This window comes from Capricornis sumatraensis, chromosome 19 (assembly GCF_032405125.1).
Source record: "Capricornis sumatraensis isolate serow.1 chromosome 19, serow.2, whole genome shotgun sequence".
NCBI lineage: Eukaryota > Metazoa > Chordata > Mammalia > Artiodactyla > Bovidae > Capricornis > Capricornis sumatraensis.
This window is the reverse complement of record NC_091087.1, coordinates 19816163-19830061: the sequence shown is the minus strand read 5'-3', so window position 1 is coordinate 19830061 and position 13899 is coordinate 19816163. Positions and strand designations below refer to the sequence as shown.

The 13899-nt window shown below is 39.8% G+C and overlaps 1 protein-coding gene across 1 annotated transcript in view; it reads left to right on the top strand.

The window, feature by feature from the left end:
* CHD2 (chromodomain helicase DNA binding protein 2) overlaps window positions 1–13899 on the top strand; it is a 108408-nt gene that overhangs the window by 41287 nt on the left and 53222 nt on the right. Inside the window, exons 13-15 of the mRNA XM_068990884.1 lie at window positions 2352–2568; window positions 4416–4505; window positions 5375–5565. Of these exons, the coding sequence (XP_068846985.1) occupies window positions 2352–2568; window positions 4416–4505; window positions 5375–5565 (498 nt within the window). The remainder of the gene's footprint in view (window positions 1–2351; window positions 2569–4415; window positions 4506–5374; window positions 5566–13899) is intronic.

Here is a 13899-nt window from a genome sequence, read left to right as displayed (position 1 = left end):
TTTACTCACCAAATTCAATTGCAGACTCAAGTATTCCCTAATTAACTGTGCATGAGGAACCCATGTAGGCCGTGAGAATTTAATAGTGAACCAAGACAAGACAGGATGTCCCTGTCCTCACAGAACATACAGGGTGAAAAGTACCTTTTTTAAGTCCCTCAAGGCGTTTTATTTGCACATATGTATTATATCCCTTGAAAAAGAATCCAGAGTTTCCCCTCCTGTTTTCATCTTGCTTCTTCATGGTCCATGATGCCCACTGAGGTTGTTGGTACGATGAAACCAAACTCACGGGACGGGAGCAGGTCATTCTGCCATTTTTCTAGACCTTTCAGTCGCACATCAAATCTGGGGCTGGTCACTCCACACTTACGAAGCCTGCCTGTGAGGCTCTCAACAACTTTTACAGCGCAGTGATCATGGATGATTCCAAATTTGCCAGCGTAACCAGGCTTCATCATCATGGTTAGAAGCCTGACAGTGGCTTTGGAGCGTGGTCTGATAGGCGCCTGGCGTTTGCCTCTCTTCTCCGCACTGTTGGTGTTCCTGAGAGCGCCAGCCAGGACGCGCACATGCAGCATCATGGTGGCACAGAGGTGGAGGAGGGAGGGGAAGCACCTTGTGTCTGTCTGTACATTCCTTCCCCAGATGTCAACTCTTAATTTCGTCAGTATTTGGTGGCAAAGCAAGAATTCTTTTTCAGAGTTAGACTACAGCTTGAAAGCAAAGACATGTGAGCTGCTTTTCTCAAAGCTGAAAAGATGGCTTTTCATTAGAGATGTGTTTATGTGACTTTCCCAGTTGAGCCATCTGTTTTTTGTCTTGTTAAAATTTATGTAATATTTAATATTCAGTGTGAGAAACAAAGATCTTGAGGTTCGATTCCTTTGACTGAGAATGGAGGTCTAAGGTAGCTACTGTTCTCGATTGCTGGAAAATTATTTTTGTTTCAGAGAATAGTGAGATGTGACCTTCCTAAAGGACAATTATAAGCTAAGTGGAGCCTTAGAAGCTGTGTAACTAACCCTCTTGCTTTACACTTCAGGACTCAGGAGCCCTCGTCCAGAGTCACACCCTATAGAGTCTTTAAACTCATTAATTCAGAATCTGCTGAAAAAGGGCCAGTTAGCTACTGGTCCCTGGTTGTGGGAACCTTACACTAAGTAACCTGCTGTTTTGGTCTAGTTCCAGAAAAACAGGCAGATCAAACCTCCTTTCATGTGTATAAATGGACAGTGGCAGTTTGCTAGGGACAGGAAATGCTGGAGAAAATTAACCCTGTTTCCTCCCCAGTGGTGTGAAAAGGTGAGAGAAATAAGAGGGAAATCACTCAAAGGGATGTCTTCTTGGTGAATTAAATGTCTTGTTTTTCTAATCAGTTAGTTTTCTTTAACGTGAGTATTAGTTTTTGTTCTCTCTGGTCCACTGGTTAAGCGTGTATTGTACATATGTAAACCTCCTGTGGCCTGATTTTCAAGAACCTTTCTATATTTTCAACCTTATGGCATATTGCATCCCTGGTTTCCTACCAAATGGACTCTTTTCTGTTTCCAGAACATACTTCCTAACTCTGGCTATTTTTTTAAGTTTAAATTAGCTCAAATTAGTTACGTTTTTTCCTAGTATCTGGATAGTCCTTTCCTGTTAGCACCCTGTTGAAATCCTGCCTGTCTCCCAGAGCCGTGTTTCTCAAAGTGTGGTCCAAGGAGTATACCCATATTACAGTGTGTCCAGACGTGCTTGTTAACAGTACAGAGTCCTGAGCCCTTTTCCAGATATTCCGGTTCAGCAGATCTGGGGTGGGATTCAGAGATCTGATCTGCAGCCTACCCCTGCTAGATACTAGCATGTTTAAAAGAAGCTCTGTGCACCTGCGGCATGTAGGTCTGGAGAGTAGTGATTATAGCGTTAAACAGCCCAGTGGCAGGCAGTGGAATGGGTGGGCAGTCTGAACAAGGGCCCGTGACTGTCAGGCTGAAGGGCTCACCAGCAGTGGGGTAGCCCGTCTGCCCCTGCTGTCTGTATTGGTGGAGCCCAGGTCATGTGCTTTACACCACTATTACAAACCTGCCTTCTGTCATAAGAGGTAGATGGAAAAGACCAAAATGCAAGATAAAGGACATGATCTAAATGGCTCAGACCTCGATTATACTTAGATTACTTGTTACCCTGCTGTCTTCTGACGTAGGAGACTTGCTTGCAGAGGAGAGGAAAGACATTGGAGGCTCAAAACCCATGTCTTGCTGAGGGATGTCGTGAGGCCTTGATGCCTCTGCTGATTGTGCATGTACTGTTTTGTTTTTTGTGTGTGAACTGATGATCTTTTTGTTTTTATCTTTTTCTTTCTGCAGAAGTAACAGTGTAATCCTTGCTGATGAAATGGGCCTAGGAAAGACCATCCAGACCATATCATTCCTCTCCTACCTGTTCCACCAACACCAGCTGTATGGCCCCTTTCTTATAGTCGTCCCTTTATCCACCCTCACCTCATGGCAGAGGGAGTTTGAAATCTGGGCACCAGAGATTAACGTAGTGGTTTACATAGGTGACCTGATGAGCAGAAATACGGTGTGTAAACAAAAAGAATTGGGATAGAATCTGTGTTATAAATGTATTTTGGAAATTGATCTAAAGCTATTACAGTCTTTAGTAAAATTGTGCTTCTGACACTGTGCTATGCCCCTGATAGTGGGAGATTTCTGTATCACAAAAATACAATTCTGATAGTCTTAAAAACGTATGTTTACTTTGTAAAGAAAACAGCAATACATGAACGGGAATCTCTCCTAGTTGGATTACAGTGTTAAGTTTTTCTTCTTTCTTTTCTGTGTACTTTCAAGACCACTTTATTTACAAAGGATTATGCGATAGAGTTTATGCCTTATGAAATGTTAATAGTATTTGACAGAGATATTACTGAAAATAATTTAGTTCTTAGAATTTGTTTCCTAACTTTTAAAAAATGGGACAGTTGTATAATTTATAAGAAAGGAGTAAAAGGACAGTGAGCTATTTCAGAGCAGCAGACATGAGAATTATTTGTCTGATATCAAAGTTAACCTGAGCATCGGGAACTTGGAACACAGGGGCTTAAGTTTATCTTTGTTTGACAGATCTTTTCTTGATAACGAGTAACATTTTTTAAGGTACTGTGTGCCAGGCCCTCTGCTGGTACTTCATATATATTACCTATAATCCTTATGCTAGTCTTTAAAGTAGATGGTATTCTTTCTAATCAACTGATGAAGAAAATTGACAGGTTAACACTTGACCTCAGGCCAGCTGGACTGTGGTAGAGCTGGGGTTGGGACAAGGATGTGTCCAATCCCAGACCTGGGCTTTTTCACCACTGGATGTATTTTGGAATGAACTGTTTCTAGGGAGTTGCTGATAATCCTCAAACCTTTTAGGGAGACGTTCTCACCATGTATTATTGTGCTAATTGAAGTTTATTTATATCAGATAGTTTCACTGAAATTGCCTAACCTAAACTCTGGCAGATTTCATTGGTCTAATTTTGAGTTTCTGAGTACATAATAGTTCCTCAGTTTGTTGATCCATCTGTTAACCATTAAAAAAGAAAGTCTAGACTGTGTAGAATTGCTTTAAACACCACTGCACTGAAAGGTGAGGACAAAGGAAAAGAACTCTGAATAACTGTGGGGTCAGGGACACTTTCTTTTCTTCCCAGTACTCCTTTTCTTTGTTCTTCCTTCCCACTTGATGGTGATTTTCTCAAGCTCTCCTTGACCCATTTACATTCCTAACTTGATAACCAAACTGTAGGAGCTTTGTCATGGGCCATTGTGCTTGCTGGGTGTCCAGTTATGTACTTTATACTTTTGTATGAATGTGTTAGTTTTTATGTTTCTTTGCATTGATGTTATTTTCATTCTCATTGGGTTGTATTTTTATCCTGTAAGCCTCCCTTTCCTCCTCCTTCGGGGCCACATCTTACTGCTGTATGATTAATGAAATTTCTGACCGAGTCAGAAGTTGGAATTTGTTTTATTTACTAATAAAAGTACGCCCTACCCAAAGAATAATCAAATTATATTTCCTTAAGAAAATTCTTATTCTGGAAGATCTCTAGATAAGTTCAAGTCACCAGGGTTTAATTGCTCATGAAATGCTTTTTTTTCTCAAATGTATTGGGGCAGGGGAATATGGAGAGAAGACTGTTTGAATTCTGGCAATGAAGTTTTTGCTGCTCAGTAATAGATCTTTCAATTCTAACTTGTATTGCTCTGTGCTTTGGTTGCTTAGATCAGTTTAGAATGTGTAAGGTATTCATTAAGTTCTAATTAGATTTAATGTTTTGTTTGGCATATTTTGTTGCATCTGTCATAAGACTTGGTGGTGATATAGAAAGCTTAAAGTAGAAATTGTGTCTTAATTTCTGTTTTCTCTTATAGATACGAGAATATGAATGGATTCACTCTCAGACGAAAAGGCTAAAGTTCAATGCACTTATAACAACATATGAGATCCTCTTAAAAGATAAGGTGTGTAATTGGTAACCCAGGAGTGTGGCTTGTCCACATGGTGCGGTCTCTGCCTCCCCCTTGCCATGTTATTTTTCTCTTTTTATTTTAAAAAGCAAACAAATGAAGAACAGAGAATCCATGAAGAATGTTAAGTTTATATATATAAAAAAACCCCTAGAACCTTACAGTTGAAGGTGACCTTGGGTCACCTAAGGCAATTGAATAAGACAGGATGAAAGGGTATTGAGGCCCATACCTGATAGGAGATTCTGGTCAGTCACTGGAAGCTGGTCTTGAGTGCCTCTCAGGCGTTTGCCATCTTACTGTTAAGCATTTCTCCAGAACAGATGTTGTGAATGGTCTCTGTGAAGAGGACAGAAAAATGAAGCTCTTTAACTTCTTTCTACCGTTACTATGAAATGGATGTGCCAAGTGACCCATTGATGATGATAGGTGTAAACAAGTTCAGCTTGTCTACCAGCTGTGCCTCGTAACGAGCTTGTGGCTCTTGGTGTTTCTGTGCTTCAGGGTTGGGATGGAGAATAGGCGAAGAAGAATCTTAATTAAGGAGAGACTGCAAAATCATGAGTTTTTGTTTTCGTGTTTTTGCCCAGCATACCAGTTTTCGTGTTTTTGCTTTGAGGCATGCAGCGATACCTAAAAGACCCCATGTAGGTTTTAGAGGATGACCTGCTCTTTTGAGTAAACACCAGTCTGGCAACTAACAGAATAAACAGAAGAGTCTTAAATACTTTTTAAGTCAGTGAAGAATAAATGTTTCTGTGTAAACCTTTGTGATGGTATTTGTACAGAGATAATTAACACTTGAAAGCATTTTTAGGTTCCCTTCTGACCTGGTGGCTCATTCTGTTTTGTTTTTACTTTAGACTGTGCTGGGCAGTATTAACTGGGCCTTTCTGGGAGTGGATGAAGCCCATCGGTTGAAGAATGATGACTCTTTATTGTATAAAACTCTGATTGATTTCAAGTCCAACCATAGGCTCCTGATTACGGGGACCCCTCTTCAGAATTCCCTCAAAGAGCTCTGGTCCTTGCTGCACTTTATTATGCCGGAGAAGTAAGCTCCTTCCTATGTATTTCAAAAGATGCTAGAATGTCTGAAATGCCAATGCTTTTTAATTTTTTTAGCAGACCTTAGGGAAAACAGATGGCATGGTTTGGGGAAAGCAAAGCATTGAACTGAGGCAGCAATAAAAGTGTGAAATGTTTTATATCAAATAATAGAAAGCTCAGAAATCAGTCTATTAAGGAAGAAAGCATATTGTCCACCAAGCATTTGAATTGTTTAATGCTTTGGAGGAAATAATTGATAAATAGAAAACATTTCAGACCTCCCGGTAGCTATAACGTCATCAATATAATTGGAACGGACTATACAAAGGCTTCCCTGGTGGCTCAGACAGTAAAGCGTCTGCCTGCAATGCGGGAGACCCGGGTTCGATTCCTGGGTTGGGAAGATCCCCTGGAGAGGGAAATGGCAATCCACTCTAGCACTCTTGCCTGGAAAATCCCATGGACGGAGGAGCCTGATAGGCTGCAGTCCATGGGGTCGCAAAGAGTTGGACACAACTGAGCAACTTCACTTTCACTTTCATACAAGGTATACAATCTGATAATAAAATATCTTAAATCTAAACTTTTGATAATAAAAGCATCAACTTCGGATTTGTTACAGTTACCTAATTAAAGAATTGTGGGATGTCTTTACTGAAAAGATTTTTGTGGGAGAGATGGTATGTATATTTCATAAAACTTAAAATTATCCATTGGTGTTTGATGATACTTCAAATCTAAATTGTTACCCTAATGTGGAATACCCTACTCAGCATCTGACCCATCTTCGCATTTTCCCCACCACTGATTGTGCTCCAGCCATTCTGGCTATCTTCTGGTTCCTTTAACAAGCCAAGCATTGCTATTCTTTTCTTTTTTTTTTTTTAAATTTTATTATTGTTTTTAATTGATTGATGATTGGTTTACAGTGTTGGTTTGATTTTTGTTATATGTCAACATGAATTAGCCATAGGTGTACATATGCCCCCTCCCTCCCACCTCTCCCCGTTGCCCCCTCTAGGTTATCACAGAGTCCTAGTTCGGGTTCCCTGAGTCATACAGCACGTTCCCATTGGCCGTCTGTTTACGAATGTTGGCGTACATGCCTCCATGCTGCGCTCCCCATTCATCCCACCCTCTCCCACTTCTCCCCACCCTTGTCCATAAGTCTGTTGTCTGTGTCTGCCTCTCCATTGCTGCTCTGCGAACAGATGCATCAGTACCTTCCTTCTAGATGCCGTGGATATGTGTTAAGATACGATGTTTGTTTTTCTTTCTGGCTTGCTTCCCCCTGTGCAGTAGACTCTAGGTTCATCCACCTCATTAGCACTGACTCAGATGTGCTCCTTTTCATGGGCATTGTGGTTCATCCACCTCATTAGCACTGACTCAGATGCGCCCCTCTTCATGGGCATTGTGTAGGCGTGCCGCAGCTGCTTTGTCCATCTGTCGGTGGACATCAGGGTTGCTTCTGTGTCTTGGCTATTGTAAATAGTGCTGCAGTGGACACTGGGTACATGTGTCTTTTCCAGTTTGGGGTTTCCTCAGGGTATATGCCTAGAAGTGATACTGCTGGTCACATGGTGGTTTTATTCCTAGTTTTTAAAGGAATCCTCATACTGTCTTCCATAGTGGCTGTGTCAGTTTACATCCCCACCAGCGGTGCGGGAGTGTCCCCTTTTCTCCACACCCTCTCCAGTACTTGTTTGTGGATTTTTTGATGATGGCCATTCTGTCTGTGGTGAGGTGATAACCTCCTTGCGGTTTTGATTTGCATTTCTCTAATAATGAGTGATGTTGAGCATCTCTTCCTACGTTTATTGGCCATCTGTATGTCTTCTTTGGAGAAATGTCTGTTCAGATCTTTCTGTCCACTTTTTGATTGGGTTGTTTGTTTTTCTGGTATTGAGTATTGTATGAGCTGCTTGTATATTTTGGAAATTAATTCTTTGTCAGTTGTTTCATTTGCTATTATTTTCTCCTATTCTGAAGGTTGTCTTTTCACTTTGATTATAGTTTCCTTTGCTGTGCAAAAGCTTTTAAGTCTAATTAGGTCCCACTTAATGATTTTGTTTTTATTTCCATGATTCTAGGAGGTGGGTCATAAAGGATCTTGCCATGATTTATGTCATACAGCGTTCCACCTATGTTTTCTTCTAAGAGTTTTACGGCTTCTGGTCTTACATGTAGGTCTTTGATCCATTTCAAGTTTATCTTTGTGTGTGGTGTTAGGAAGTGCTCTAATTTCATTTTTCTGCACATAGCTGTCCACTTCCAGCACCACTTGTTGAAGAAACTGTCCTTTTCCCATCGTATATTCTTGCCTCTTTTGTCAAAGATAACATGCACATATACGTGTGGGTCCAAGCATTGCTATTCTTTTTGTCTGGAATGTTCTTTCTCCTCATCTTCAGATGAGAAGTAACTTATTAATATCTTTGCCTTAGCTTATATGACCAGCGAACCTGGAGTTCTTATCGGACATGCTTATCTTCCATACCCTGTTTGATTTTCTATATGGCACCTTCCTCCCCCCCCCCCCCCCATTTATTTCTTCACTGATCGCATGCCGTTAAATTATGCATTCAGAAGTAGCAGGGATCTTGTTTATTTATTCATCTGTGGCCCACAGACCTAGAATAGTACATGGCATGCAGTGAACAGTTTAATTAAGAATTGTCAAATTAATAGATAAATGCTCCACATTTTTTTTTTTTTTAAATTTGGAGAAGACTTGAGTGCTTGCTCTGTGCCGAAAACTGAGCAAGGCATGTTTTGGATGGCCCAAGGAAGCAGCCTATTGGAATATAATGTATGTACCATAGAATGTGGTTCGGGAGATGGTGAGGGACAGGGAGGCCTGGCGTGCTGCAGTCCATGGGGTCGCAAAGAGTCAGACACGACTGGGTGACTGAACAGCAACAACTGTAGAATGTACCATTTTAAGTATACAAACCAACTTTTTAAAGTAAATTTATAGAACTGTGCAGCCATCCCCACAGTCTACCTTTAGAATATGTTCCTCACCGCAAAAAATTCCTTCTTGCCTGTTTGTAGTTAATCTCTGCTTCAACTTCTAGCCTTAGGCAGTCACTAAACAGTTTTCATCTCTAGAGATGTACCTTTTCTAAAGATTTCATCTAAATTGAATCCTGATAAGTAATCTTTTGTTTTTGGCTTCTTTTACTTAGCATAATTATCTTGAGATTCGCCCATGTTATAGAATTTATTAGGAGTTATTCTCTTACTATGGAGTCATATTCCATTCTATACATATCCAGTCACCAGTTGATGGATGTTTGGGTTGCTTCAGTTTGGGGCTATTTTGTTAATGACTGTATACATGGGAGTGGAATTGCTGGGTTATTCATAAAGTATATTTTAACTTCTTAAGAAGCTACCAGCTGTTTTCCAATGAGACTGTGCCATTTTACATTCCCATCGGAAATGTTTGAAGTTTTTCATTTCTGTCATCACTGATACTTGGGGTATTGTCAGTCTTCTGGATTCTTGCCGTTTTGGTGGGTAAATAGTGATATCTCATTGTGTTTTGACTTGCATTTCTATAATGACTAATAATGCTGAACATCTTTTCATGTGTTCATTAGCCATTAGTGTATCTTTGGTGATATGTCTATTCAGGCTTTCACCCATTAAATCGTTTACCTTATTCTCCTTTGTCCTTGCACATGGGGTATCTTTTGTTGTGTTCCAACATATTCCTGTGAATAGTTGTTCAACAGCTAGTTGCAATTTTGGTGTTCTTGCTGAAAAAGATGAGTGCACATCCTTCTACTCTGCCATGTAGCACCCTTAATGAGTTGAAGAGGTTTTTAATTTTTTAAAAGTGGTCTAGACTGAAGTTCTTTACTAGACTGACATCTTCTCTTAAGTAAAGGCTGTAGTACCTCATTCGTCCAGTGTAGGTAGATGCCTTTTATTTTTTGTCTTACTGTATTGGCTAGAATTTCCCATGTTGAGCAGAATTGGTGGGAGTAGGATGTTACAGAATTTTTGTTAGGTACCCTTCATAAGGCTGAGGAAATTTTCTTGGGTCCTAGTTTCTGAAGACTCCTTACAAACTCTCGAGTTGTGTTGGATTTTGCTGTGTGTTGCTCTTCTGCGCCTGTGGAGGTGACCATACGGTGTTTGTTCTGTATTCTACCCATGTGGTTATAGCATTAGTTACTTTTTAGATACCACCAGCCTTTCATTCCTGGGATAAATCTGACTGGATCATAATGTTGAATCCTTTTCATATGTTTCTGGATTCAGTTTGCTAATATTTTGTTAAAGATTTTTCCGTTTTTGTTTCTGAGGTACCTAGTTTTTTCGGTTTGTTTTTTGCCTTAGTGATGTCTTTCTGGCTTTGATACCAGGATCATAGAATGAATTGCACAGTATTCCCTCCTTTATTTTCTGAGACAGTTTGTTAAGGTTTGCATTACTTTTAAAAATATTTGACAGGACTTGCCACTGTTGCCTTGTGAGCTTTGGCTTTTCTTTGTGAGAAAATTTTTAATGACTATTTCCATTTCTAGTTATAGATCTATTCAGGTTTTCTGTTTCATCTTGACTTTGTTTTGTTTTGTTAATTTGTGTCTAAGAATTAGCTTATTTCATCTAAATTGTTTAATTTGTTGGCATAAAGCTAGTATTTCCTCATAATCCGTTTAATTTTTCAAGGATCAATACTGACCTAAATAATACTTTGATTATTCTAGTTTGTGTCTTATATCTTGGTCTTTTTATAATAGGTAAAAGTTAACAATATTGGGGATGTTTTCAAAGACACCAGCTTTGGACGTTATTGGTTTGTTTTGTTTTTTTCTATTTAGAATTTCACTTATTTCCGCTCTCATTTTTACTCCTGTCTCCCTGTGCTTTTCATCTAGTTTTCTTGTTTTCTCTTTTCTTGAGATGCGAGTTTAGGTTATTGGTTTAAGACCTTTTCTTCACTTTCCCAGTATAGGTGCTTAAAGACATAGATTCCCTCCGTGTACTGCTGTAGCTGCAGCCCATACATGTCGCTGTCTTCTGTTTTTGTTTTAATTCATTTTTACCTGTTTTTGAATTGCTCTTTTGATTTCTTCTTTTGTGCATGGGTTTCTTTTTTTTTTAAAGTGTGTTTTTTTCCAAATGATTTGTAGTTTACTTCTGTCTTAGAGCACATGCTTTAAATGAATTATTTGTTATATAGTTTTTTATTTTTGAGAATATCCCATGTATACTTGAAAAGAATGTTTATTCTGCTTTTGTTGGGTGGAATTCTGTGTTAAGTCACATTTGTTAAGTCTTCCTTCTGTATATCTTGCTGACTCTTGCTGACTCCATGTGTAGTTGTTCTATCAGTAATTGAGTGAAGTATTTTAATATTTAACTATAGTTGTTGAACGACCTACTTCTTTGAATTCTGTCAGTTTGGGGGTTCTGTTGTTAGATGTGTGCACATTTATGATGCTGCTGCTAAGCCGCTTCAGTCATGTCCGACTCTCTGCAACCCCATAAGACGGCAACCCACCAGGCTTTCCTGTCCCTGGGATTCTCCAGGCAAGAACACTGGAGTGGGTTGCCATTTCCTTCTCCAATGCATGAAAGTGAAAAGCGAAAGTGAAGTTGCTCAGTCGTGTCCGACTCTTCGCAACCCCATGAACTACAGCCTATCAGGCTCCTCCGTCCATGGGATTTTCCAGGCAAGAGTACTGGAGTGGGGTGCCAGTGCCTTCTCCCACGTTTATGTTGGGTTGACTAAAAAGTTCACTTGAGTTTTTCCATAACGTTGTACAGGAAAATCTAAATGAACATTTTGGCCAAAGCAGTATTTGTTCTCTGCTCCTGATTTTTCTGCCTTGTTACCGTCATAGCCAGCCCTCTTCACCTCCAGTGATACTGGTCACTCTTCAGGTCTGTTCTGGTCTCTAGCCCCCGCTCTCCTGGTAACTGTCTGCACAGCACACCATCGCCCATTGTTTGCCTTCATCCTGTTTCCTTCTTTGAGTCTGCGATGTGTCTCCTGCAGACAGCATGTAGTTGGATTTTCCTTTTTCTCTAGTAAGGTAGTGTCTGCCTTTGGATTGGAGTACTTAGTTTGTTCAGATTTAATAGAATTATTGATACGGTTGGATTTATGTCTCTTATGTTTTCCCTCTATATGTCTTATTGCTTTTTGTTCCTTTGTTTTTTTCTTTGCTGACGTCTTTTGTTGCAACAAATAGTTTTTTAGTGGTTGCTCCAAGGTTTTTAGTATACATCTTATCAAAATATTCTTAAAATTAATACTGATTTAATTCTGGTAAAATATAGCAACTTTTCTGCAGTATAGCTCTGTTTTCTCTTCCTTCCTTGTAAACCCAAGAATACAGTGAATAAATGATTGCTTTGAAGGAAATTAAGAAAATATATTTATACAGTCTTACATATTTACCATTTTACTTTATCATTTTTTAATGATCTTCATTTCTTCTTGTGTAGTCAAGTTGCCATCAGGTGTCAGTTAGGCCTGAAGGGCTCTTTTTAGTACTTGTAAAGCAGGCCTTCTACCCACAAATTCTGTCTTCCTTTTTCTGGGCTGTTCTCTTTTCACCTTTAGTTTGGAAGAATAGTTTAAGACTCCTCAGAAGATGGAGAAACTTGACTACTCTGATTATGCTCTTACTACAGCAGTTAGTAGAACAGGTTAGACTATTTCCTTTTTTTGCAGGCATCCTCACTATAGTATGCTTGTGAGAGTGGTGGCCCTGTCTATACCCCTCCTTCCTCTGCCTTCTCTTGGAACAGTTTCTGAACCTCAGCACTGTTGACACTTTGGGCTGGATAATTCTTTTTTCGCAAAGTGGGGGTTGGTTCTCCTTTGCATTTTATGGTGTTCAGCATCCATGGCCACTACCTACTCCATGCCAGGAGTGCCCCCCCCCTTCCTCAGTTGTGACAACCAAAAATGTCTCCAGACGTTGCCGAGTGTCCCCCAGAGGGGTGAAGTCACCACCAGTTGAGAAGCACTACGCGAGAGAGTTCCTGCTGTCTCCTGCATTGCTCGTTGTGCCGTCCTCCACCCTCCCTGCCCCGTCTCATTGCTGATCTTTCGCCTGTCCCACTTGCTGCTCACCTGGATGCTCTACAGAGCTCTGTAAGTCAGTATCAGTCACCTTTTCGAGGAGGGAGGCATTTTGCCCCTTCTCTTTTTAAGCATTCTATTGTCCATTCTGTAATGAATACCCTGTCCGTCATGTATTAGCAGAAGCCCATGTTTTTATACAGTGTGTTTTTCAAAATGTGTGTGCTATAAAACAGATGATGAATGGAAGTTTAGAAACAGTGGAGGTATCCCTTACTAGTTATCTTTGTTTTCTGAAACGGATAAGAGAATTTTCAAGTGTATTTACTTTAGAGTTTTCATATTGTTTTCTTGTATCTGACTTTTGATATACTGTGTGTGTTTAGCCTCAGATTGTAGTGAGAATATGCCATCTTAGAGAGATGATGAAAATGTGTCTCGTATCATATGGTTAATAAGTGGATAGACTGAGATCGATGTGTCTCATATCATATGGTTAATAAGTGGATAGACTGAGATCAGTCTCTGGTCTTCTGTGACACAGGCCCATGTCCTTTAAACTTCAAATTCTAAAGAGAAATAGTGCATTCTTCATAGAACCATAGAGATGAAGTAGAAGCATTCTGCATAGTAGGAGCCTTGAGGCCTGTGGGAACTTACGTGCTCATATTCTAGAGAAAGATTCCTCCCGTGAATGGCTAGCTAAGATTTGTCCTTTGGTACTTGGCTAGTGAAGTGGATGGTAGGGATTTTGACTCCTAAATGGTCATAATTAATTTTTTGTTGCTCTTAAGCAACTGCAGCATTCTACCCAGCATGGGCTACATTTTGGAAAAAAGTTTTATGTTTTTGTTTTTTTAATTGACGAGAGGAACTTTGAATTACTTTTTTCCACTAGAGATGATCATTCAGTTAGTGTTTGCCAAAGTTTTCCATGTGGCCAGTTGGATAATTATTGGAGGATGGATTGGAGTTGAGATGCACTCTGTGTGTGTGTGTGTGTGTGTATCAGCAGGTGTGTAAGAGAGCTTTTTCTCTTTGTGAACTTTGTTTTTAAAACATTATTTTCAGACATTTTAAAAAATCATTTTTCACGAAGGTGCATGTATAAAAAGGAAATCCTTCAGTTAAGGAGTCTAGATTTTCCGTTATTTCTGTCTGAGCTTGCTGTGTTGACAACAAATTCTGTGAAGCACTTTTCCCCTACCCTTTGTGGTGGGTCCTGAGGGTCATTACGGCTCTCTACAACCGTTTTTTCTTCTAAGGAGGTGATCCACTGAAGAG